Source organism: Notolepis coatsorum (genome assembly GCF_963971535.1).
Source record: "Notolepis coatsorum genome assembly, chromosome: 17".
NCBI classification, from domain to species: domain Eukaryota; kingdom Metazoa; phylum Chordata; class Actinopteri; order Aulopiformes; family Paralepididae; genus Notolepis; species Notolepis coatsorum.
Genome location: NC_140181.1, coordinates 15,477,998 through 15,504,969, shown reverse-complemented (window position 1 = coordinate 15,504,969; position 26,972 = coordinate 15,477,998). Strand labels below are relative to the sequence as shown.

Below are 26,972 nucleotides of genomic sequence, written 5' to 3'. Positions count from 1 at the left end.
CATGACAGTCACCGATCTTCTTCCATCACTTATTCTCCTGGGTCCCTCTCTGGAGCTTGGCGTGCTCCGCCCGAAGGTGTCCAGTCGTAAGCTGCTGACCTCTCTCGCCAGGAAGTCGGCCAGATCAAGGAGGGATGGCTCGGGGCCGTCGGGATCTCGGTAGTCCCTCTGCCGCCGAAAGCGCTCCTGTCTTGCGGGTGGCAGCTTCTCCAAAATCCTCTCAACGTTAGAGTTGGCGTACAGCTCATGCATGCCCTTCTCCCGTTGAGCTCCCAGCATCCCCACTAGGGACTGCACTTTGATTGACAGGTTGTCTAGTGAGCGATTGTCTGTGGCTGGGGGTAGGCGGTCAATATGCCTTATCTCCTGGATTACGTAATCCCATATACGTCCATATCTCTGATCCAGCGCTGCAAGGGCCGCTGTGTATGGGGTCGAGGAGGTAGCATAGGCTAGCGCTATATTGTGCGCTCGCGGTACTTTCAGGTGCTTCAATAATATTGCATACTTGTGGCGTTCATCAGCGACATCCACCATCATTGTCTCTAAGCACATCCGGAGCTCCGTGTACTGTGCTCGACTCTCATAGGCGAAGTCTGGGAATGACGGCGTGGCGTTGTATGACGCCGTGGATGGCTGATACATCGGCGAGCGTTGGGGGAGAGACCTCCTGGACGAGTCCCCTCTTGCGCCTCGCTGTGGGCTGGTACTGGCAGGGTACCATGGCCCGCTGGTCCAGGTACTGTTCCTCGGGGCTGGTCGTGCGTCGTGCTCACCCGTGAATAGAGTCGGGGGTCTGTAGCGCAGCGCCGCGGGGGTATAGCCTGGACTGTATGGGACCTCCTGGTCCGGTGGAGTACTGTGCTGTCGTCGGGCTTGGTTCTCCTCTTCTCCCTCTTCTTCTTCTATCAAATCTTCTAGATCCTGTAATCGTTTATTTAGCTTCTCCGCAGTGTAGGCCGCTCCTTCCTTGTAGCTGGGTCTCGCTTGGACCGGTATGGGAAGGGGGTCTGCGGGGGGTCTAGACTCGGTCTGTTGGTCAAGTTCAGGGTCGCTTGCTCGTTGCGGTGACGCTGCTCTTGACTGTTGTCTCGACGAGTTCCTTGAGCCCCTGGCGGAGGGAGAGGGAGTTGTCCTTTTGATCAGCTGCTCCATTAGCTGCGCTTGTTGCTTGTCGCGCTCGGCTTGTATCCTGTCGCGCTCTGCGTCTCTTTGGGCACCGGCAGCGGCGCGCTGGGCGTCGGCCCGGTCTCTTGCCATATTCTCTTCCATCTGGAAGCGTCTCATCTCCAGACGTGTGCGCTGTTCTTCGCTCCGTTGCTGCGCTTGGAGGTGTTCGCGCTCGCCAAGCATCTGTGCTTGGAGCCGATCGCGCTCGGCGGAGGCTGTCAGGCTGACGAGGAACGCCTGTTGTAGTGTCCTCTCCGCTTCGTTGGGGGAAGGCGGTAGTGGAGGTGAGCCGCTCCTGCGTGAGCCGCTCCTGGGGGTACTCGTTGGGGAGTCCTGGAGCTCTAGTTCCTCGGCGCTCTCCTCCTCTTCCTCCGTGCAGAGTTCTCTCTCTGTAGGGTTGTCTTCCTCCCGGGGCTTGTCGGGGACTACTTCTTTAGTAGTGGCGGGGGGTAAAGGCATGTCAATTCCCTCCTGGTCCCCACCGTGGGCTTGGTCAGTTACATTAGGACCTACTAGGGCCTCTGTGGTCGGGGAAACCTGGTCGTTAAGGTCAGACATAATTTTACTTTCTACTTTTACCACGTTTACCGTTTGTCGAAGGCTAGGTAGTTGACTGACAGTGTAAGCCTCTAAGTACTGAGGTGTCTGTCGTCTGCGCCGCGGGCGTTCTAGGTTAGGAGGATCGTTTCGTGGAGTGTTCATCATAGGCCATTTCGATATTAATAACACTATATTAATATTACACTAGTTACCATCCGGCTCGAAGGACCAATTGTAACTGAGGGGTACAATTCCCTGACTGTATTGTTAGATATGATATTTAATACCACTACCTCATGTACTTTAACTTCTGGCCACCCAGTACAAGATATAAGTATGATGAACACTTTCCCACCTGATGAAACGAACCAACACAAATGTACCAAATCGAAAGTTTAATACAGCAAAGGGTGTATACAACGATCACTTAATTACATTTATGATTTGAAATATGGAATATGCACTTTTATGGCAAATTAGTATTCGTAGGTAAATCAACATTGAATGTCCAATCTCTGGTTGCGCAGGGAGTAAGTATACAACCTGGAATATTTAGGAAACGATAGCGATGGTACTTAAATGATTATAGCTGGATACACTAAGGGGGGGGGGGGGTCCCGCTGGTTGTAAGACAGTAGGAGGGGGGGGTTAGAGAAGCCGCTGGCGGTATCCCATCTGGCCGACGGTGTCTTGGGAGAATCCAAAGTCTTGGACACGGTGCCCACAGAACCTCGGGCCGCAGACGAATACAGCTGGACCCTCTGTGGAACGGTATCTGCCGGTCCACAACGGAGAGACGTGAGGCGACCTCACGTGTAGAGCGCCGTCTCACCTGGAGTCCTCTCCGGGGGGTAATTCCAACACTCGGCAGTGTTGGCCTTCATCCATGGAATAATCAAAGCACACAAAGCATAATCCAAGCCGTGGAAGGCTCGCCGTCGTCAGGGTAGAGTAATCCAATATACAGGTCCAGTCGCTCTTGGCCCGGAGCTCCTCGGATGCAATCACCACTAGGGGTCTGACCAGCCTGGTTAAGCGTCCAGATAACGTCAGGAACGATGGGGGTACTAATAACTGTAGAACTCTAACCGAACGATGCACCATACATAAATAGACTACTATTAGCTTAATAGAATACGTCCAACTCGACGGTATGGTGCCAAACTATGACCATTCAACTATTAATCTACACGGTATCTCAATGCCTATTCTGGGCCAAGTAGGCCTTACTACACCACACGTGCGTCGTGGGGAGGCTTTTGCGTCTGTCACTCTGTTGGAGGGTAAAGAACTGGACTAAAAGAAAGTTCTACTTTACGAGCGCCATATATATATGCGCTATGAACAAATAGTACCATTCGTATTTCGCCCGACATATTACTGCGCGGAACCGGGGGTTGCCTCGACATGTTAGGCGGCACGATTGAACTTGGACCTAGGGGTATGGCAACCTGGCACCAGGTTCTCGTCCAATGGTAGAATGAAACTATTATGGGCTGTTTAGTAGAAACGGGGATATTCAATGCATATTGTACAAGGAATATACAGGGGATATCAAACGATATACAAATACAATTAAATATATATATATAAATAAATATACATATTCGGTTTAATCTGATCCTTCACAACATCCACATTGAACTTAAATCTCATAGAGCCACAAGCCAAGATATGTATACTGATTATATTGACTCTCTCAAGTTAGTCTTTAGGTATGGACAAGAATTTTGATTGAGCAGGGTCCGATTTCACACACTGACGCCTAGATAGATAGATAATCCTGAAAGCAATCACATGCACCATTATAATAATAATAATAATAATAATACTTTGTTTTATATAGCGCCTTTCAGAGGACCCAAGGTCGCTTTACATAAGGGGGGGGGGGGGAGATAACAAGTCAACAAACATAGTGGACAGACACAACACATACATATATCCATTATCCATTCCAAGATAACCTTTTTAAAAGCAGGTGATGATAAACTGCAGATCCATAAAGAGAGCAGGGGGGGGGGGGGGGGGGAGATAACAAGTCAACAAACATAGTGGACAGACACAACACATACATATAAAGTGAGAAAGTTAGGGGTTGAAGGCCAGGTTGAAGAGGTGGGTTTTGAGCAGTTTTTTAAATGAGTCCAGAGTTGGGGTGGTGCGGAGTTCTGCGGGGAGGGAGTTCCAGAGGGTGGGAGCTGCCACACTGAAAGCTCTGTCCCCGAACGTCCGCAGTCTGGTTCGGGGGATGGAGAGCTGACCAGTGTCCGTGGATCGCAGGGACCGTGACTGAGTGTAGGGGTGGAGGAGGTCAGTGAGGTACTGAGGTGCCAGGGCGTGAAGGGATTTGTAGGTGAGCAGGAGGGTTTTGTAGGTGATGCGGGATTTGATGGGGAGCCAGTGGAGCTGGATGAGGATGGGGGTGATGTGCTGCCAGGGTTTGGGTCTGTGAGTGTAATATTGATATTAAAATCGAATAAAAGAAAAAACGATCTAAAAACGTAATATTATGTTTTTGGCGAGCAAACACGTAATATTACGTGAATGAGTTAATGAATGAGTTAATGAGGAAATGCCATGAGTTAATGAATGAGTTAATGAGGAAATGCCCAAGAAAAAGTTGTATTTATTGTAGTTTTAATCATGCATGGAAATTATTTGTATTCAGCAAAAGTTACAATTACAGCAGTAGTTACATAATAGTGTATTTCAAATGATTACTTTTCGTGAAACAAGAGAGGCTTTCATTTTGGGAGAAATTAAGGGTTTGTGTAGAGTGGCTCCATACTCCCCTCTAGTGGTCAGAAAATGATTACTGCTGCTTTAATGCTTGCTAGCATAACGTTTGCTTGCTGGCTCACATAGCTTATCCACGGTTCGGCCTATTTGCTGGACCAGTGAGAACAGAAAAGAAAAAGTTAAGACAATTGTAGGGGTAGGGATTGTGTTCCAGGTATTAGTCAGATCCTCGGGTGTCACCATCTGAAATGGAACTGTGGTCAATTTGTGGTGAAAAACATGTGAAAACGTGAATGAATGTGCCTTATTTTTTGTCTTTGACTAAGTGAAAGTGGGATGAGGCCATTGGGGGGATGGTTTTCAGTCAATGTTTGAATGAATGACTGAGTGACTGTTTTTCCTCCACAGGCTCTGGACGACGGTACCAGCTATATGCCATTCACACCAGCAAGGCCTGCAACATACTGAGCAAATACACCGCGTTCATCCCTGTCGATCTGGACACTAATGAGTATTTGCAGACCTCTGTTGAATACATGAACCCTGGTAAGTCACACAGATTCCCTGTGAGGGAAGATTTACACAACCCTTTCTCTGAATAGGAATCTGACTGAACTTTGTCCTCAATATCTAAAGGAAATCAATTCATAAATACATTTTCCCTGTGATCTCTTTGTAGTAGAAGAAGTAGCCAATTCTTCCAGGTTCTTCTACTCTTCTACTTGATATGTACAGTCAAGTCTCCAGTTCCAAACACATCTTTTAGTGTAGAAAGATGAATGTCTTCTATGGATTACTCTGGTAATGGGTTACTCAAGTACAAGTTTTTTTTCCTCTTCTTTTTTTGCAGACAGTAATCCATGAATTACTCGAGTAATCATGCCAGTACTGGATCTGGGAAGACATTGCTCATAATAATATAATAATAAACTTTATTTATTAAATTATGGCCATTCCTAGTGCCTTCTTCCACCTGGGTGTTGTTTGCACCAACGACCACAAGCGATTTGCAATTGAAACAGCTCTCCTGTAATAATTAACATATAGCTGAGTTCAGTCCTTGAAGCATTTGCATTTGAAAAGGTACTGATGTGTTATTATGACTTCAAGGTGTGCATTTCAATCTGCAGACTGCTGTACAGTATTCAGTGTTGTTAAAATGTCTTTAATCCATAGTGCAAAACAAAAAAGTCTTTAATCCATAGTGCAAAACAAAAAAGTCTTTAATCCATAGTGCAAAACAAAAATGTCTTTAATCCATAGTGCAAAACAAAAATGTCTTTAATCCATAGTGCAAAACAAACACGTCTTTAATCCATAGTGCAAAACAAACACATCTTTAATCCATGGTGCGAACCAAACACGTCTTTAATCCATAGTGCAAACCAAAAATGCCTTTAATCCATAGTGCAAAACAAAAATGTCTTTAATCCAGTGCAAAACAAAAATGTCTTTAATCCAGTGCAAAACAAAAATGCCTTTAATCCATAGTGCAAAACAAAAATGTCTTTAATCCAGTGCAAAACAAAAATGTCTTTAATCCAGTGCAAAACTAAAATGTTTTAATCCATAGTGCAAAACAAACACGTCTTTAATCCATAGTGCAAAAAAAATGTCTTTAATCCATAGTGCAAAACAAAAATGTCTTTAATCCATAGTGCAAAACAAACACGTCTTTAATCCATATTACAAAACAAAAATGTCTTTAATCCATAGTGCAAACCAAACACGTCTTTAATCCATAGTGCGAACCAAAAACGTCTTTAATCCATAGTGCAAAACAAACACGTCTTTAATCCATAGTGCAAAACAAACACGTCTTTAATCCATATTGCAAAACAAAAATGTCTTTAATCCATAGTGCAAAACAAACACGTCTTTAATCCATATTGCAAAACAAAAATGTCTTTAATCCATAGTGCAAAACAAACACGTCTTTAATCCATAGTGCGAAACAAACACGTCTTTAATCCATAGTGCAAACCAAAAATGTTTGACGTGCAGGTGAGAGTTGTCGGTGGTCAACTGAACAGTGTTTCCCTTCCAGGCGAGGGTCTGAAGAGGGGCTCTCACTCCACCAGCTCGCGCTCGGGGAGCAGGAGGAATCGCACTTACTCCGTTGGTCTGGGCCGCTCTCAGTCCGGATGCATGTCAGAGGAGGTGGATGACGCCGCGCTGCCCAACAGTAAGACGGGTCTTCTTCTTGGCACCGAGTTCCGTCGTTCTGTAAAGGTTGTCACAGTGAGAAGGGCAGTGATACACGTCCGCACACAACAGCTCCTCTGAGAGGTGTCTTTCTCTTCCTGCATCCTGCCCCCCCCTGACAGTTAAAGCTCACGATGTGTCAGTCATTTTTGTTTTGAATTTTGCACCAAAACACATGTTTTATTCAGTGTTTCCCTTGGTCCAGATATTTTCTACTAGCCATTCTGCGCAGATTCATCACTTATGTTCTATTGTTCCAGTGTATCTGAAATGTACCTTAGAACACTTTGCGGATGCTCAACTGAAACGACATGCTAGCCTGTTGATTTACACCGCTGACCTTCAACGTGGCAAAACAAAAATGTCTTTAATCCATAGTGCAAAACAAAAATTTCTTTAATCCATAGTGCAAAACAAAAATGTCTTTAATCCTGTGTCTACATTGCCCAGGTAGCAGCAGTGCAGAAATAGTTTCACAGACAGATGTATTCATTACTACGACCCCCCCCCCCCCCTCCCCCCAACACAAGGTGTGCCCGCCTCCCCCCAACACAAGGTGTGCTCCCTCCATATCTGCCTTTAAATCCAGGTTAAAACCCGACCTGTTTACCCAGCAGGCCTTTTAGTTTTTAAACAGTTCATTTGTACAAAGGGGTTTGCGGTGCCCATTCATGACCCCTAGAGGAAGAAGCCTATTGGCATGTTGACCCCGTGATGCTCTTTCCTGTAGCGCCACCATCAGGCCAAACCTTCAATTATTCAAATGAGTGTATCTGTGAGGTTTTGCCCGCTGCTCACTACCTTTTCTCTGTTTCTTTAAGCCTATACTGTTTATTTCCCTTCTATACTGTTTATTTTCCCTTCTCACTCACTCTCTCTAGCCCCCACCCTCTCGTTCCTTACCCTTAGTGGCCACACCTGTTCGATATTCTATTATCTCTCGCACCTGTGGTGGCAGGCTAATTAGTCCCCCTGTGGGCTTTAAATACCAGGGCGCTTCCCCTCGTTTTGGCGTGGGGTCGTGTTGTATACTTGCCGAGTCATATTCTCTAAACATCTAGACTCTTTCGGGAGATCCTCTGTCTGCCTATGCTGTTCCATTCTCCGGCGTCGAGATGTTTGCTCCAGCCTTCGCCAGCTGTCGCCGTTGCCTGTGGGGGAGACTGGTCTGCGCTCCCTGTACTTCCACGGGAGGCACCCCAGCGTTCCACTGCAGACCCCCGCGCAGCTGTTCGTCCTGACGCACATCCAGACCAGCGCAGACGCTCTCCAGTCCTCAGCGCGCAACGCGCATCTTCCAAGGACGCTCGAGCTTGGCACGCTCTCCAGACCAGCGCGCAACGCGCATCTTCCAAGAACCCTCGAGCTTGGCACGCTCTCCAGACCAGCGCGCAACGCGCATCTTCCAAGGACGCTCGAGCTTGGCACGCTCTCCAGACCAGCGCGCAACGCGCATCTTCCAAGAACCCTCGAGCTTGGCACGCTCTCCAGACCAGCGCGCAACGCGCATCTTCCAAGGACGCTCGAGCTTGGCACGCTCTCCAGACCAGCGCGCAACGCGCATCTTCCAAGAACCCTCGAGCTTGGCACGCTCTCCAGACCAGCGCGCAACGCGCTTCTTCTAGACCTTCGTGCTTGGCACACTCCTCCTCGCAGACGCACCCGACGCGTCTCTCGGTTCCGGTGCGCACTCAAGCAGTGGCGCACCACTCTGTTCCTCGGCTCCGACAGTCGGCTACCCGGTGACGACACCTTCGCCACCGCCGCCTGTTCCAGCACCACTCTGTCCTCGGCTCCGACAGTCGGCTACCCGGTGACGACACCTTCGCCACCGCCGCCTGTTCCAGCACCACTCTGTCCTCGGCTCGGACTGCCGGCTCCCCGGTGGCGATACCCTCGCCACCGCCGCCTGTTCCAGCACCACTCTGTCCTCGGCTCGGACAGCCGGCGCCCCGGTGGCGACGCTCTCGCCCCGCTGCCTGTTCCTTTACCATTACGCATACGCTGGGTGAGTTTAGATTGTGATGTCACTCTCCCAGCGTATTGCCTCTGTTTTTGGTTCTCACTTAGAATAGTATTTTTGGACTTTACATCTCCCCCTGTGTGTTTGTCACACGAAGATATTATTTCTTTGTTCACTTTGATTATTTGGACTGTTCTGCACCTGCTCTGTTTTTTCCCCTTTGTGCATTAACTATCTCCTCTGTCCTGCAGAGCGGCCCAGATGATTTCCACCAGTCCTCCCAGTTCCTCCCTGTTTCCCAGCCCGCCTCCGCGGGCCTCAGTCCCCTAGTCCCTAGTCCTCTTTCCCTAGTTCTCCTAGTCCCTAGTCCTCTATCCCTAGCTCTCCTAGTCCCAAGTCCTCTTTCCCTAGCTCTCCTAGTCCCTAGTCCTCTCTCCTCAGTCCCCTAGTCCCTAGTCCTCTTTCCCTAGTTCTCCTAGTCCCTAGTCCTCTATCCCTAGCTCTCCTAGTCCCTAGTCCTCTCTCCCTAGTTCTCCTAGCCCCTAGTCCTCTATCCCTAGCTCTCCTAGTCCCTAGTCCTCTCTCCCTAGTTCTCCTAGTCCCTAGTCCTCTATCCCTCGCTCTCCTAGTCCCTAGTCCTCTCTCCCTAGTTCTCCTTGTCCCTTGTTTACCTAGTCTCTAGTTCCTCTGTCCCAAGGCGTTCCCTTAACCTTCCCTTAGGCGTTCCCTTACCTTCCCATAGTGTTCCCTTTTCCTGCATTTGTGATTCTCCCTTAAAGGGACAGTGCCCTTTTCCCTGTTTTTCCCTGTGTTTCAATAAATATCTGTTTCTTGGCAAACCACCATACCTGTCTTGTGTTGTGCGATTGGGGTCGGTTACAAACCATAACAGTACGACCCCACCAAGTCTACGACCCCAGCCAGCACAGACTGTGTATGTTGAGTTTGCCTTTTTTTTTCTTGTCCCCTCTAGCTCCCCTGTTAGCCCTGTTAGCTTCCCTGTTAGCCCAGTTTAGCTTCCTTGTTAGTCCTGTTTAGCTCCCTTGTTAGCCTGTTACTCCCCTGTTTAGCCCAGTTTAGCTTCCCTGTTTAGCTTGTTAGTCTCCCCGGTTAGCTCCCCTGTTTGCTTCCCGTTTTGCCCTGTTTGACCCCCCTGTAGCTAGCCATGCCCTGGCGGCTAACCCAGTCCCTCAGCAGAGCCCCTGTCTGCTAGTCTTGCCCCGGCTGCTTGCACAGCCTCTATGTTAATGCAGCCTTGCAGCTGGCATAGGCCCTGTAGCTAGCCAGGCCCAAGCAGCTAACCCGGTCCCTCTGCATGGCCTCCACTTTTTTGTGTAGTTTTTCCCACAGCTAGGACTGTCCTTCCAGCTAGCTTGTTCTCTCATGCTGGTCCAGCCCTGTCTGCCAGCCTAGCTCCGGCAGCTAGCGCAGCCTCTATGTAGATGTAGCAGTACAGCTAGCATAGGCCCTGTAGCTATCAGTGCCTTGGCAGCTACCCTTTCCCTCTGCTAGCCTAGCTCGGCAGCTAGCGCAGCCTCTATGTTGATGTAGCAGTACAGCTAGCATAGGCCCTGTGGCTATCAGTGCCCTGGCAGCAACCTTCCCTCTGCTAGCCCTTTCCCGGTGCTACCATGGTTACCCCTTTGCTACCCTGCTTGCCCCTCAGTTCCTCTAGACCAGTTGCTCTAGGCCAGTTCTCTAGACCCGGTTCCTCTAGACCAGTTCCTCTAGACCAGTTCCCCCAGTTACCCCTCGGCGACCCTGTTTCTTTTGCTAGCCCCACTCTTGTGGTGGCTTCCCCTGCTGGCTTGGCCAGTACCTCTTGTTTTGCCCCCTGCCACTCTGTCTGTATTTGTTTTGGGTCGCCGGGTGGCTCCCGTTGGAGGGGGGGATACTGTGAGGTTTTGCCCGCTGCTCACTACCTTTTCTCTGTTTCTTTAAGCCTATACTGTTTATTTCCCTTCTATACTGTTTATTTTCCCTTCTCACTCACTCTCTCTAGCCCCCACCCTCTCGTTCCTTACCCTTAGTGGCCACACCTGTTCGATATTCTATTATCTCTCGCACCTGTGGTGGCAGGCTAATTAGTCCCCCTGTGGGCTTTAAATACCAGGGCGCTTCCCCTCGTTTTGGCGTGGGGTCGTGTTGTATACTTGCCGAGTCATATTCTCTAAACATCTAGACTCTTTCGGGAGATCCTCTGTCTGCCTATGCTGTTCCATTCTCCGGCGTCGAGATGTTTGCTCCAGCCTTCGCCAGCTGTCGCCGTTGCCTGTGGGGGAGACTGGTCTGCGCTCCCTGTACTTCCACGGGAGGCACCCCAGCGTTCCACTGCAGACCCCCGCGCAGCTGTTCGTCCTGACGCACATCCAGACCAGCGCAGACGCTCTCCAGTCCTCAGCGCGCAACGCGCATCTTCCAAGGACGCTCGAGCTTGGCACGCTCTCCAGACCAGCGCGCAACGCGCATCTTCCAAGAACCCTCGAGCTTGGCACGCTCTCCAGACCAGCGCGCAACGCGCATCTTCCAAGGACGCTCGAGCTTGGCACGCTCTCCAGACCAGCGCGCAACGCGCATCTTCCAAGAACCCTCGAGCTTGGCACGCTCTCCAGACCAGCGCGCAACGCGCATCTTCCAAGGACGCTCGAGCTTGGCACGCTCTCCAGACCAGCGCGCAACGCGCATCTTCCAAGAACCCTCGAGCTTGGCACGCTCTCCAGACCAGCGCGCAACGCGCTTCTTCTAGACCTTCGTGCTTGGCACACTCCTCCTCGCAGACGCACCCGACGCGTCTCTCGGTTCCGGTGCGCACTCAAGCAGTGGCGCACCACTCTGTTCCTCGGCTCCGACAGTCGGCTACCCGGTGACGACACCTTCGCCACCGCCGCCTGTTCCAGCACCACTCTGTCCTCGGCTCCGACAGTCGGCTACCCGGTGACGACACCTTCGCCACCGCCGCCTGTTCCAGCACCACTCTGTCCTCGGCTCGGACTGCCGGCTCCCCGGTGGCGATACCCTCGCCACCGCCGCCTGTTCCAGCACCACTCTGTCCTCGGCTCGGACAGCCGGCGCCCCGGTGGCGACGCTCTCGCCCCGCTGCCTGTTCCTTTACCATTACGCATACGCTGGGTGAGTTTAGATTGTGATGTCACTCTCCCAGCGTATTGCCTCTGTTTTTGGTTCTCACTTAGAATAGTATTTTTGGACTTTACATCTCCCCCTGTGTGTTTGTCACACGAAGATATTATTTCTTTGTTCACTTTGATTATTTGGACTGTTCTGCACCTGCTCTGTTTTTTCCCCTTTGTGCATTAACTATCTCCTCTGTCCTGCAGAGCGGCCCAGATGATTTCCACCAGTCCTCCCAGTTCCTCCCTGTTTCCCAGCCCGCCTCCGCGGGCCTCAGTCCCCTAGTCCCTAGTCCTCTTTCCCTAGTTCTCCTAGTCCCTAGTCCTCTATCCCTAGCTCTCCTAGTCCCAAGTCCTCTTTCCCTAGCTCTCCTAGTCCCTAGTCCTCTCTCCTCAGTCCCCTAGTCCCTAGTCCTCTTTCCCTAGTTCTCCTAGTCCTCTATCCCTAGCTCTCCTAGTCCCTAGTCCTCTCTCCCTAGTTCTCCTAGCCCCTAGTCCTCTATCCCTAGCTCTCCTAGTCCCTAGTCCTCTCTCCCTAGTTCTCCTAGTCCCTAGTCCTCTATCCCTCGCTCTCCTAGTCCCTAGTCCTCTCTCCCTAGTTCTCCTTGTCCCTTGTTTACCTAGTCTCTAGTTCCTCTGTCCCAAGGCGTTCCCTTAACCTTCCCTTAGGCGTTCCCTTACCTTCCCATAGTGTTCCCTTTTCCTGCATTTGTGATTCTCCCTTAAAGGGACAGTGCCCTTTTCCCTGTTTTTCCCTGTGTTTCAATAAATATCTGTTTCTTGGCAAACCACCATACCTGTCTTGTGTTGTGCGATTGGGGTCGGTTACAAACCATAACAGTATCTCCTGATCTCATTTCCACCAAACTAGTTCAGAGTCATCCGGCCTCATGGTGGCGCTATTCTCATAGAACGAAAAACATTAACTACTCAAGGGTTCACATTAGGGGCCATTCAGGGATAAATACCTGCTGTTGGCCACCGACGACACATACCTTCTTAATGAGCTTGATTTCTTTTGACGGACTGTTCTTTTAGTATGAAAGTTAATTCATTCGATTTGTTCCAATTTTCACAAAAGAGCACTTCAAGAGCTTTCAATAGTCGCCTAGCAACATCATGAATCATGACACTAATCATTCCCCCACATATGTTCTGCTGCTGCTTGATTAAAAAAAAAAATTAATAAAATGATAAGAACAGAAGTGAACGATTTTGCATGAAAGGGTTGTTATAATTTGGTCTTTTCAAATGATTGCGTTGTCAGGTGGTGAAGACGGAGCATCTCCATGCAGCACCCCCTCCTCTGCCGGCTGGGAGAGATGTAGCTTCACCGAGGGTGAGTTCTGTCTGTCAGATGTAGCTTCACTGAGGGTGAGTTCTGTCTGTCAGATGTAGCTTCACTGAGGGTGAGTTCTGTCTGTCAGATGTAGCTTCACTGAGGGTGAGTTCTGTCTGTCAGATGTAGCTTCACTGAGGGTGAGTTCTGTCTGTCAGATGTAGCTTCACTGAGGGTGAGTTCTGTCTGTCAGATGTAGCTTCACTGAGGGTGAGTTCTGTGTGTCAGATGTAGCTTCACTGAGGGTGAGTTCTGTGTGTAGCTTCACTGAGGGTGAGTTCTGTCTGTCAGATGTAGCTTCACTGAGGGTGAGTTCTGTGTGTAGCTTCACTGAGGGTGAGTTCTGTATGTCAGCATGTGTTTGTTGTTATTATATTTCCGGACGACAGTGTTGGGGAAGTTATGGATTTACCTCGACCGCCACAGATGTGTTTTCATGTGAATGTGATAATAACTGAAATACAACAGTAACTTTCATTCTAATCTTTTCAAACCATGACCCTACTCCCATATAGCACCACCATCAGTCCAAACTTTACATTCTGATTGTGCTTACTATCTACACTGAATTTCAATCATATCAATTTATAATAGCTTAAAAAGTTTTTTTAACTGAATTTAGGTGAATTTGCCCTGGGAGAAAAAATATATATAATCACAGAAATCCAGAGCCTTCTTCCTCTAGAGTCTAGAGGTTATGAAGGTGCAACTCTCCAAGCCAGTCACTAGTTACAGAATGTAAAGTTTGGACTGATGGTGGCGCTATAGCAGTAGTCATGGTTTGAAAATATTAGAATGAAAGTTACTGTATTTGAGTTATTATCAGGTTCACATGAAAACTCATCTGTGGCAGTCGAGGTAAATCCATAACTTCCATAACTTCCCCAACACCGTTGTCCAGAGATATAATAACAAGCACATGTTGCTGAGGAATGTATATTATATGGACTGCATTTATATAACTTTATATAACACTTTTATCCAAAGCGCTTTGCAACTTGCCTCACATTCACCCTTTCACTCACACATTCACTCACTCATTCACTCACCCTTTCACTCACACATTCACTCACTCATTCACTCACCCTTTCACTCACACATTCACTCACTCATTCACTCACACATTCACTCACCCTTTCACTCACACATTTACTCACTCATTCACTCACACGTTCACTCACACATCCACTCACACATTCACTCACTCATTCACTCACTCATTCACTCACACATTCACCATTATCTCTGGACCACTCTACCTCCCGAACCTCTGTCTCTAGACCGCTCTACCTCCTGAGACACTGTCTCTAGACCGCTCTACCTCCTGAGCCACTGTCTCTAGACCGCTCTACCTCCTGAGACACTGTATCTAGACCACTCTACCTCCTGAGACACTGTATCTAGACCACTCTACCTCCTGAGCCACTGTCTCTAGACCACTCTACCTCCTGAGCCACTGTCTCTAGACCACTCTACCTCCTGAGCCACTGTCTCTAGACCGCTCTACCTCCTGAGTCCTGAGACACTGTCTCTAGACCGCTCTACCTCCTGAGTCCTGAGACACTGTCTCTAGACCGCTCTACCTCCTGAGCCACTGTCTCTAGACCGCTTTACCTCCTGAGACACTGTCTCTAGACCGCTCTACCTCCTGAGACACTGTCTCTAGACCGATTTACCTCCTGAGACACTGTCTCTAGACCGCTCTACCTCCTGAGACACTGTCTCTAGACCGATTTACCTCCTGAGACACTGTCTCTAGACCGCTGTACCTCCTGAGTCACTGTCTCTAGACCGATTTACCTCCTGAGACACTGTCTCTAGACCGCTCTACCTCCTGAGACACTGTCTCTAGACTGCTCTACCTCCTGAGTCCTGAGACACTGTCTCTAGACCACTCTACCTCCTGAGACACTGTCTCTAGACCGCTCTACCTCTTAAGACACTGTCTCTAGACCGCTCTACCTCCTGAGACACTGTCTCTAGACTGCTCTACCTCTTGAGACACTGTCTCTAGACCGCTCTACCTCCTGAGACACTGTCTCTAGACTGCTCTACCTCTTGAGACACTGTCTCTAGACCGCTCTACCTCCTGAGACACTGTCTCTAGACCACTCTACCTCCTGAGACACTGTCTCTAGACCACTCTACCTCCTGAGACACTGTCTCTAGACCGCTCTACCTCCTGAGTCACTGTCTCTAGACCGATTTACCTCCTGATACACTGTCTTAGACCACTCTACCTCCTGAGACACTGTCTCTAGACCGCTCTACCTCCTGAGACACTGTCTCTAGACCACTCTACCTCCTGAGTCACTGTCTCTAGACCACTCTACCTCCTGAGACACTGTCTCTAGACCGCTCTACCTCCTGAGACACTGTCTCTAGACCGCTCTACCTCCTGAGACACTGTCTCTAGACCGCTCTACCTCCTGAGTCACTGTCTCTAGACCGCTCTACCTCCTGAGACACTGTCTCTAGACCGCTCTACCTCCTGAGCCACTGTCTCTAGACCGCTCTACCTCTTAAGACACTGTCTCTAGACCGCTCTACCTCCTGAGACACTGTCGCCAGATCCAGTGAGTATGGCAAAATAAAAGGTGGTGGGTAAACTATGAACTCGATCATCACAGTAACACTAATTATTAACTATATATATATATATATATATATATATATATATATATATATATATATATATATATATATATATAGTTCATATAATTATTTATATACATACAAACATATATATACACAGGCATGCGTTCTTCATGGGACGGGGTTGCACTCCGTGCCACCCCATGATAAGTACTCGCTATTTGCATATCAATAGCGCCGGTCGTCAGGTGTGTTAAATACGTTCTCAGATGCATTCACACCTAACTTGTTGTGAAGACATGTGTTACATTCCATTCGTAGAGGCAATTAGGCACTGTCTGTAGTCTGTGCCCAAGCGAGGGGACATTAAATGCGCATTCGCGGGAGCGCGCACACGCGCCAGGAGCGCGCGTGCACGTGGTGCGTGTCACCCCAGATGATTTCAATAACGCACCACTGTATATACATATATACACATTAGGGCTGTCCCCGAAGCAGTTTTTGGGATTCGAACTTCGTCAGGGTTTTTCGAAGGGACGTTTGAACCTTCGTTTTTAACAAAAAAATATATATATTAAAAAAAATATTATAATTTTCTTTTATAAATATCCTCAAACTAAATCCTCAATTTGAATAAAGTGATTAATCTGATTAAATTAGTATTTTTTTTATTAAATCAACTTTCTTAATATTAGTGTAGCCTAATCTTTATCTGCAACTGTGAAGAAAAACCCCTATACTTTAAACAGAATGAATAGACTTTTATTTTTTAATTTTTATTAAACATTTTAAATTAGAATGTTGATTTAGAGGCGGTTAGGTGGCCGAGCGGAGATTGCGTTCGTCACCAGCCCCGTTCGAATCCAGCTCACAGCTCCGGGGTTGTCACCAGCTTGGCTGGCCGTCTGCACCAATACGATTGGCTGTATCAGAGGGTGGGAGAAGCTGGCGGGGTGGGTCCGGGTCGTTGTAAACAGCGACTCCTACAGTTCGGTCGGGGCGCCTGCTAAGCGCGGATTGGACGTGAGGGGGATAGTGTGATCCTCCCACACGCTACGCCCTCTCAATGAGAATCCGCGCTGCCAGGTGAAAAGAAGCGGTGATTGGCTGGACGTGTGTCGGAGGAAGCACGTGGTAGCCTCCACTCTCCCAGATGATCTGACTGTGGGGGGTAAGTGCGCAGCGACCAGGAAGGGACTGGGAATTGACATACGACTAACATTGGGATGGGAGAAAATCGGCGGAAAATGGAGGGGGAAAAAGACCAATAAAAAAAAAAAAAAAAAAATGTTGATTTAGAATTCTAATGCCAACGTAACGAACGAAGGTCCGAACCTTCGAATGATGAAGAATGGTCGGGTATTCAGGCAGGGTCGATACACGGAGGGAGAACTCGTACAGTCCAGGGGCGTGCGTGGGACAGGAGAACCAGACAGGCAGGGTCGATACACGGAGGGAGAACTCGTACAGTCCAGGGGCGTGCGTGGGACAGGAGAACCAGACAGGCAGGGTCGATACACGGAGGGAGAACTCGTACAGTCCAGGGGCGTGCGTGGGACAGGAGAACCAGACAGGCAGGGTCGATACACGGGAACGGAGTAGTCAGCCAGGCATGGGTCGATACACGGGAACGGAGTAGTCAGCCAGGCATGGGTCGATACACGGGAACGGAGTAGTCAGCCAGGCAGGGGTCGATACACGGGAACGGAGTAGTCAGCCAGGCAGGGGTCGATACACGGGAACGGAGTAGTCAGCCAGGCATGGGTCGAAGCGGGTACAGGGGAGTTAGCCAGGCAGTGGTCAAAACGGGTGCAAGGCAAGGAGAGTTAGTCAGGCAAGCAGGCAGGGGTCAGAGCAGGTCTTTGTCGGGAGCCAGAGAACAGGGTGAAGAGCCAGGTAGGACTGCGGGGAAGGACGGGAACAAGGGTTAGACACGATCGAAGCACAATGGACTAAGGAACAATACAAGAGAGAGCAGAATGACGCGAGTAACTGGGAAATACGAAGTTACGATCTGGCAGCCTCATGACATCTGGGGCGGGGTTTATATTACTGGTGTAATTGGCCCCCAGAGACGTCAATCAGCTGCTCCACTGACAGCATCACACCTGCATTCTCCACCTTACTTAACGAGAGAGGGAGGGAGAGACAGAGACAGAGACAGAGACAGAGACAGAGACAGAGAGAGAGAGAGAGAGAGAGAGAGAGAGAGAGAGAGAGAGAGAGAGAGAGAGGGAGAGAGAGAGAGAGGGAGAGAGAGAGAGAGAGAGAGAGAGAGAGGGAGAGAGAGAGGGTTTTATAGGAACCGTGACAATACTCGGGATCTCCAAAACTGTTCTCGTCGTGTCACCCGAGTTAAACCTGTGGGCCCGTCCGCTGTCATCTTCCAGAGGACCGTCGCTCCACGCTGCCCGATATTATTGACATTTTGGACCCTTTCACACGTGTGAGATGCCAAGGCGTTGTGGTTGTGGTCTGCACTGATAAGCTCTGTTGACTTGCTGTTGACAATAAACACAGACACACGCAGAGAAAAGGTTAGCCTGGAGAGGGTGCCAGACGCCGGCTCGATGCGTGTGTCCCTCCCGCGCTGTGCGCTGTAGCCGCACCAGATCTCTGCACGAGTCCTTTATCTCCCAGACTCCCTCTTTCTTCATCCCTCCATCTTCATCCCTCTTTCTTCATCCCTCTTTCACTCTCTTCCTGTTCTCTCTTTCTCTCCAACTCTCTCTCTCTCACTTGTTTATTTCTCTCGTATTTTTTTTAATTCAGAGTTAATTATATTGTTTACACACGTTTATGTTTCTCATTTTTATATTCAGATAAAATTGTATTGCCTTTCTATACTATTACCCTGCCCATACCTGTACCTCCCTTCCTCTCCCTCCCCCATGCTGCTATGGCGCCTGAATTTCCCCCAAGGGATCAATAAAGGAACGTCTTATCTGATCTCTCTCTCCGCCCACGTCTCTCTCAGCCTCCCAGAGGAGTCCGTCGGTGACCTCGGACCAGTCTCAGAAGTCGGTGGAGAGCCTCTTCTCTTCCAGGTGGGTGTTGAACGTCAGTCCGACTGGCATCGCGTCGTAAACCAATCGAAACAAACAGCCGCACTCTGGAGACTATTCATTCATTCATTCATTCATTCATTCATTCATTCATTCATTCATTCATTCATCCATTCAGTGATTCAAACCTCAGCTGTCTGATGTCACGGGCTAGATGTCACTTCTTATTTGTTTACCCTTCAAATGGCCAATATATCAATGTTTATCATTTATGGTCTATCGTGTTGTGTTTTTATACTGTGAATTGTGATACACAATTTAGTCTAAATTATTGATAATAAAGCTAATATTTACTCAGATTTCTGACATTATTGAATGTGTTACTCTACTGTGTTACTCTACTGTGTTACTCTACTTTGTTACTCTACTGTGTTACTCTACTTTGTTACTCCACTTTGTTACACTACTTTGTTACACTACTTTGTTACTCTACTTTGTTACACTACTTTGTTACTCTACTTTGTTACTCTACTGTGTTACTCGACTTTGTTAGGCTATGTGTCCACTAAAAGCCTTTTTTTCAAGGCGGACCTCTTTGAAAAAAGAAAAAAAAAGCTCAGAGCGTTTTTCTGAGGCTCGCGCCCCTTCCTCGATGAGTTACATTGATGAGCGCACTCCTTTCCAAAAGTTGAACTAGTTTCAACTTTATGAGCTGGGAGCGCTCCGACCAAAAAACGCTGCCGCCGAGAGCTCATAAAACGCGAGGCGCGGCGCTGGGAAGAGGAGCGCGCCTGTCGCTTCTCCAGCATAGAAATGAATGACAGAAAGGAGCTGACAACTCATAAAACGTCCCCTATGGACACAAGCCCTTACTCTACTTTGTTACTCTACTTTGTTACTCTACTTTGTTACACTACTTTGTTACTCTACTGTGTTACTCTACTGTGTTACTCTACTGTGTTACTCTACTTTGTTACTCTACTTTGTTACTCTACTTTGTTACACTACTTTGTTACTCTACTGTGTTACTCTACTTTGTTACACTACTTTGTTACTCTACTGTGTTACTCTACTTTGTTACTCTACTTTGTTACACTACTTTGTTACACTACTTTGTTACACTACTGTGTTACACTACTTTGTTACTCTACTTTGTTACACTACTTTGTTACTCTACTTTGTTACACTACTTTGTTACTCTACTTTGTTACACTACTTTGTTACTCTACTGTGTTACTTTACTTTGTTATTCTACTGTGTTACTCTACTTTGTTATTCTACTGTGTTACTCTACTTTGTTATTCTACTGTGTTACTCTACTTTGTTATTCTACTGTGTTACACTACTTTGTTACTCTACTGTGTTACACTACTTTGTTATTCTACTGTGTTACTCTACTTTGTTACTCTACTGTGTTACACTACTTTGTTATTCTACTGTGTTACTCTACTTTGTTACTCTACTGTGTTACACTACTTTGTTACACTAATTTGTTACACTACTTTGTTACTCTACTTTGTTACTCTACTTTGTTACTCTACTGTGTTACTCTACTGTGTTACTCTACTTTGTTACACTACTTTGTTACTCTACTTTGTTATTCTACTGTGTTACTCTACTTTGTTACACTACTTTGTTACTCTACTTTGTTACTCTACTGTGTTATCTAATGTGTTACTCTACTTTGTTACACTACTTTGTTACACTACTTTGTTACTCTACTTTGTTACACTACTTTGTCACTCTACTTTGTTACACTACTTTGTCACTCTACTTTGTTACACTACCTTGTTACTCTACTTTGTTACACTACTTTGTTACTCTACTTTGTTATTCTACTGTGTTACTCTACTTTGTTACTCTACTGTGTTACTCTACTTTGTCACTCTACTTTGTTACACTACCTTGTTACTCTACTTTGTTACACTACTTTGTTACTCTACTTTGTTATTCTACTGTGTTACTCTACTTTGTTACTCTACTGTGTTACTCTACTTTGTTATTCTACTGTGTTACTCTACTTTGTTACTCTACTGTGTTACTCTACTTTGTTACTCTACTGTGTTACTCTACTTTGTCACTCTACTTTGTTACACTACCTTGTTACTCTACTTTGTTACACTACTTTGTTACTCTACTTTGTTATTCTACTGTGTTACTCTACTTTGTTACTCTACTTTGTTACTCTACTTTGTTATTCTACTGTGTTACTCTACTTTGTTACTCTGTGTGCGTGAGTGTGTGTGCGTGTGTGTGTGTGTGTGTGTGTGTGTGTGTGTGTGTGTGTGTGGAGACTAGAGCTAGCGCTGACAGTCAGAGAGGAGGAAAAAGAAATTGAAAAAAAAAAAGTAAATTAATCAATCAATCAAATCGCGATTTTTCTTTTGTTACACAATTATTCAAGACCCATCAATTACATCATCCAACATTGTTTAAACGACTAAGACATTCGCTGTGACAGAATCGCTTGATATTTAGTCGTTTAGTCGCTATCAACATATCCATTTGTAAAGATTATTGTCCACCTTCTTGTGATCCGGCGGATTGATGTGATGTGATTCGGTTGTGGGCGGGTCCTGGGCCAGCAAGCGTGGACTGATCGCAATACATACGTGTAAATGGACTGTTTCAGCCAATCAGAATCGAGAAATGTGCATGCCGTTGAATAAAACCTTCATAAACATGAAGCACATGAACCAGGAAAGGGAGTGTCAACAAACATCAGGCTTGGAGGCCGTTACACCAATAAAGAGGGAATGATCCCTTATTATTAGTTATTCAAATCCATAGCAATACGGAGGATAACATGTGCAAATAACACCCTATTATCAGTAACTTGTAATGTGATCGCTTAAATGGGAACAGTAATGCCTTACATTACTTACAGTAGTTAGTTACAGTTACATGACAAAAGTAATGTGATTGCAGTAACACGTAACCCCCAACACTGGTGATCAGTGGAAGAATAGAATAGAATAGAAGTGTAATTGCCGCACAAACAGGGCGGATGGTGTTTGGTTCCAGTACATGGTGGACACAGCTTCATAGTGACATCAGCACATAATACTGTAGCATCCTCGCTAATGAATGACTCACCGAGGCTGTCGTTTCTCACTTTTGTTCATTATAACTTTAGTTACAGGTTTTCCGTACACAAGACGGGGTGCATCACCTTTAGTTGTAATCAGTAGACTGCACCTGAACTTCCCAGGTCTGCCCTTGCCCCCTCCCCTCTGCCAACCCCCGGCTCGCGAGCGACCAATAGCGCCGCCGCCAGCCAGCCCCAGGTTGGCAGAGTGCAGAGTGACAGCTCGGCTGACCAATCACCCCGATCCCAGGGTCGCTACAATAGATACAAAGGAACATAAACACTCTGTCCACAGCAGCACATAATAGATAAAGTGCGTCACGTACTGTACATCCAGACCACATCATAAACACACTGTGACTCCTGCGCTCTGGTCGCGGTCTCTCCTGTGGATGTTACTTCCAGGTCACGTTGTGTGGATGAGTAAACAAGACGTCTTCACTTGAGACTATTATCCCCTGAAGTCACCTTGGTGAGTCTGGAGTCTGGACGGCCTCTATTCACTCACTGAACATCTTCACGTGTGCTGTTTGTACAATCATTGAAGTGGTCTGGGGGAAAATATCCTTTTTCTGTCCTTGAATGTAATTGGTACAGTATGCAGCTTACTTCACTAACAACATGATATGAAAAGGAATGGTATAGTTATAAAAGCAGCAGAGAAAAAGCTACGTGCTGTGAAACCCTCTCTCCCCCTATCTCTCTCTGTCTATCTCTCTCTCTTTCTCTCTCTTTCTCTCTCCCACTCTCCCCCCCCTATCTCCCCCTTCCTCTCTCTCTCTGTCTTTGTCTCTCTCTCTATCTCCCCCCTCTCTCTCTCTCCCCCCTACCCCCCCCCCCCTTCTCTCTCTCTCTCCCTCAGGACTTGTCTCCTGTCTCGAGCTGCCCGTGGCTTCATCTCTCTCAAAACACCTAAGGGAGACTGCAACTCGAAACTGGCCCCTGTAAATGTCCGAACACAACCCCCGCCAACACCCCCCCCCCCCCACTCCTACCCCCCCCCCCCCCAACCACCTCCAATGTACAGTCCCACCCCCACCTACCCAATCCAATGTACAGTTTCTACGCCTAATGTATATACTCTTTTCTTTCTGGACTCTTTTTGTATCACAAATACAGTACTGTAATTGCAAATCTGGTATGTCATAAATGTATAGATGTAGCAGTACTGTCTATCTGTATGTCATGTATGTCATATATGTTACGATGAATTGGAAATGGGGGACCCTGGTGGAAACAAGACGAAAGTCTTTCTCTGGTCTGCATCCCCTTAACAATTGTATGTATTGAGCTGTACTGCACTGTACCCATTCTGCAATCTGTTAATAAAGTTTTCATTCATTCATTCACTCTCTCTCTCTCTCTCTCTCTCTCTCTCTCTCTCTCTCTCTCTCTCTCTCTCTCTCTCTCTCTCTCTCTCTCTCTCTCTCTCCAGACTCAGTCTCAGCAGGACTCGTCTCCTGTCTCGAGCTGCCCGCGGCTTCATGTGTCGTTCCCACAGCAAGACGAGTGATTCTGTTGGCGAGAGCGACAATGAGAACAAAGACTACATTCCTCTGGTGGGTATAGCAGCGTCTCTGTGTGCGCCCAGCCCACAGATCTCAGACCAGATACAGAGAGCCGCTGTGTGGATACTCTCCCAGCCCACAGATCTCAGACCAGATACAGAGAGCCGCTGTGTGGATACTCTCCCAGCCCACAGATCTCAGACCAGATACAGAGAGCCGCTGTGTGGATACTCTCCCAGCCCACAGATCTCAGACCAGATACAGAGAGCCGCTGTGTGGATACTCTCCCAGCCCACAGATCTCAGACCAGATACAGAGAGCCGCTGTGTGGATACTCTCCCAGCCCACAGATCTCAGACCAGATACAGAGAGCCACTGTGTGGATACTCTCCCAGCCCACAGATCTCAGACCAGATACAGAGAGCCGCTGTGTGGATACTCTCCCAGCCCACAGATCTCAGACCAGATACAGAGAGCCGCTGTGTGGATAGTACTCTCCCAGCCCACAGATCTCAGACCAGATACAGAGAGCCGCTGTGTGGATACTCTCCCAGCCCACAGATCTCAGACCAGACACAGAGAGCCGCTGTGTGGATAGTACTCTCCCAGCCCACAGATCTCAGACCAGATACAGAGAGCCGCTGTGTGGATACTCTCCCAGCACACAGATCTCAGACCAGCCGTGTGGATACTCTTATATGAAGAGCTCACTTGTATGAGAGTGAAAATAATCTCACCTGTTTATGTTTGGATTACGGATTGCACCTTTAAATGAGTCTGGTAGAGAAAGAGAGGAGATATTCCCGTTCATTACGTCTTCAATCTAATGTGACTTTTGTGATGGGTCCATTATTTGAAATCAGACATTTATTTTATGTTTTACAAAAAGTTATTAAGTTGCATTGAGGCCCCTCCTCTCTCTCTCTCTCTCTGTGAAACACTCTGAAACACTCTCTAAATATTTTCTAAAATAAGCTAGAAACTTACCTCTTCACCATAGCCTTTTAACCACTTATGCATCTGGCACATTTAGCATAAAACTCTTATAGCACATGCATGAGTCTGGTCTCTTTTGAAAGGAAACATTCTGAGTGCTGATGTAATAGAGTTACAGAGGGTTGAACACACTGGATTAAACGTTTTGTTTACTCACGTCTTTGTTTACTTGCACACAGATGCCTGCAAAAGAGTTCCAGCTGAAAACATAACAGAAGTCTTATCAGTACAGGTCCAAAGTTGATAACAATTCGATGGAAAATTTGTGTTTTACAGATGTTTTTGTAATGTTCGTATCGGTAATAATTCGTCCAAAATGGCCAACCACTCAATTAATTTGGACGGGCGAACAACTTCCCCGTCTTCTTCTGTCCCCTTACCGTAGGAATCAGTCTTGTGTGTAAGGTACCGTTAGCTCCAGAATTTCATTGGCTACAGAAACTGTACATTTTCACCGTCAGAGGTGACTGGTCCATTCAGGACAATCGTTGGTTTTTCGGCCTTGTAACCAGATATTGGAAGCACGTAATGGGTCTAGTAGGGTGTCAATCGAATGGCGGCTCTTTTAGCTTTCCAACAATGTGTAGGTTGATCTGCAAAAATGCAGCCCGAAGCCACAAGACGAGGGCAAAGTGCCGCGAAGTGTTAACGTTCGGGGTCCCGCATGTGGGCTGTCGAGGGACTTTGCCCTCGTCTGCCGGCTTCGGGCAGCATTTTTTGCCGTGGAAACAATACATTGTTGGGAAGTTGAATTTGACGCCTTTCGATCGTCACCACACTCGACCTATTCCGTGCTTCCAGTCTCGAGTTACAAGACGAAACATCCGACGAGCGTCATTTGACAAGCCGTTCGGACGAGTGACCACGTCCGGTTTGGCCGGGTCCTGAACTGACCAGTCGCCGCTGATGGTGAAAATGATTGACCACCGTTGTAGCCAAGGAGCGTCTGCTCCGAAAGCGATCCCAGACGAGCGCTGATTGCAACGAGCAGGGGGCAGAAGAAGACCAACAAGTTCTTTGTTTTGACTAGCACGTCTGAATGAATGGCAGCGGACGGCCATTTTGGATAATCACGCTGAATTATTGCGGTACACACATTACAAAAACCTTTGTTTTTCCGTGGGATTTTTATAAACTTTGGACCTGTATGACTATAAGACTTCAGGCTATGGAACCCATGTTCTCCAGCTCCTACCTCTCAGCTGGAACCCAAAAACAGGCATCTGGCAACAAGTCAACACAAAAGTAAGGAGAAAATATTTGATTTCAGTGTTCAAACCTCTGTTTACAACCGGACGTGGTCATTCGTTGGAATGGCTTGTCAAATGACGCTCGCCGGATATTTCGTCTTGTAACTCGATACCCGAAGCACACAATAGGTTGAGTGTGGTGACGATCGAGCGGTGGGAAATTCAACTTTGCAACAGTGTATTGAATGATCGGGAGAAACGCAGATTTTGTCTATCTTTGTCTATTTTGCTAATTCTGTGCCGGCCTTTTAAAAATGTTTTACTGTGAAGCACTTTGAGCTGTAATTCTTGTATGAAAGGTGCTCTACAAATAAAGTTATTATTATTATTACTACTACAGGTGTCGTTGCAGCGGGCTTGCGGGTCGTTCCCTCTGGACGCAGCCCTGTGCGACGCCATCAACGTGCCCATGGACAAGCTGAAGTGGACCTCGCCCTTCTCCAGCCACCGGGCCAGCCTGGGCCACCTGCACACCGACAGCACTGAGGACGGACACAAGCCTGAGCCGGAGACGTCTCCCCGGCGACAGCCTGGCCCCTCCCACCTGGCTAGGAGCCCCTCCCACCAGGCCGGGAGCCCCTCCCACCAGGCCGGGAGCCCCTCCCACCAGGCCGGGAGCCCCTCCTCCCTGGTCAGCCCCACAAGTCCCTCCGCCGCCGAGTGCCCCCTCTTCCCTCACTCCCAGGCGGATAGCGGGCGGGGCTCTGAGTCCGAGGGCCTGGAGACTCCCCCCCCGACCACGGCGCCCCCCGGTGGCCGGCGGAGGAGGCTGCCTGATCCGGAGAGCACGGTGTGGGCCACGGCCGTGGCGCTGGCCTGGCTGGAGCACAGCTCGGCCAGCTACTTCACCGAGTGGGAGCTGCTGGCGGCCAAGGCCAGCATGTGGCTGAGTGCCCAGGACATCCCGGAGGGGCGGGACTTAGCCTCCGTCAAGAGCGCCGCCAACCAGCTGTTCATCATCCTGCGGCACTGGAATGAGAACCTGCAACTGAACATGCTGTGTTACAACCCCGACACTGTCTGACCCGCATGGACCCTTAGCGAGTACCTAACGCCTCATTCTACGATACTATGCTGACGACGCTGTACCACTATTTTGTTATACAGTAATGCCTTCTGGAGTCTTAGTGTGGCTGTTGCAGTTGTGAGCATTGTGTACTGTGTCTTTACCTTTTCTTGTGTTGCCGCTCTTCAGAACATACCACACGCTTCTCAGAGGCGCCATGAGTTATTACCGCAGTGTTGCCTGGTTACCCCGGCAGTGTTGGGCAGCAACAGTATGTTACTGTAATTGTATTACTTTCCCAGTAACCAGTAAAGTAAGGCTTTACAATTTCCAAAGTAGTAATTAAGTTACAGTTACCAATCCAAGTAACTTTACATTGCATTGTTGCCAGAATCCAATGTGTTTCTTTTTGTCCTCCTATAATGTTAGTTATATACGTT

General features: G+C 47.9%; 1 protein-coding gene across 1 annotated transcript in view; it reads left to right on the top strand.

Annotated features, from left to right (window-relative positions):
• vwa5b1 (von Willebrand factor A domain containing 5B1) overlaps positions 1-26,550 on the top strand; it is a gene marked incomplete at both ends in the record, with an annotated part of 142,186 nt that extends 115,636 nt beyond the window's left edge. Inside the window, 6 exon segments of the mRNA XM_084333349.1 lie at positions 4,858-4,995; positions 6,497-6,634; positions 13,013-13,084; positions 18,657-18,726; positions 23,208-23,331; positions 25,867-26,550. Of these exon segments, the coding sequence (XP_084189475.1) occupies positions 4,858-4,995; positions 6,497-6,634; positions 13,013-13,084; positions 18,657-18,726; positions 23,208-23,331; positions 25,867-26,550 (1,226 nt within the window).
• Positions 26,551-26,972: the final 422 nt, after the last annotated feature.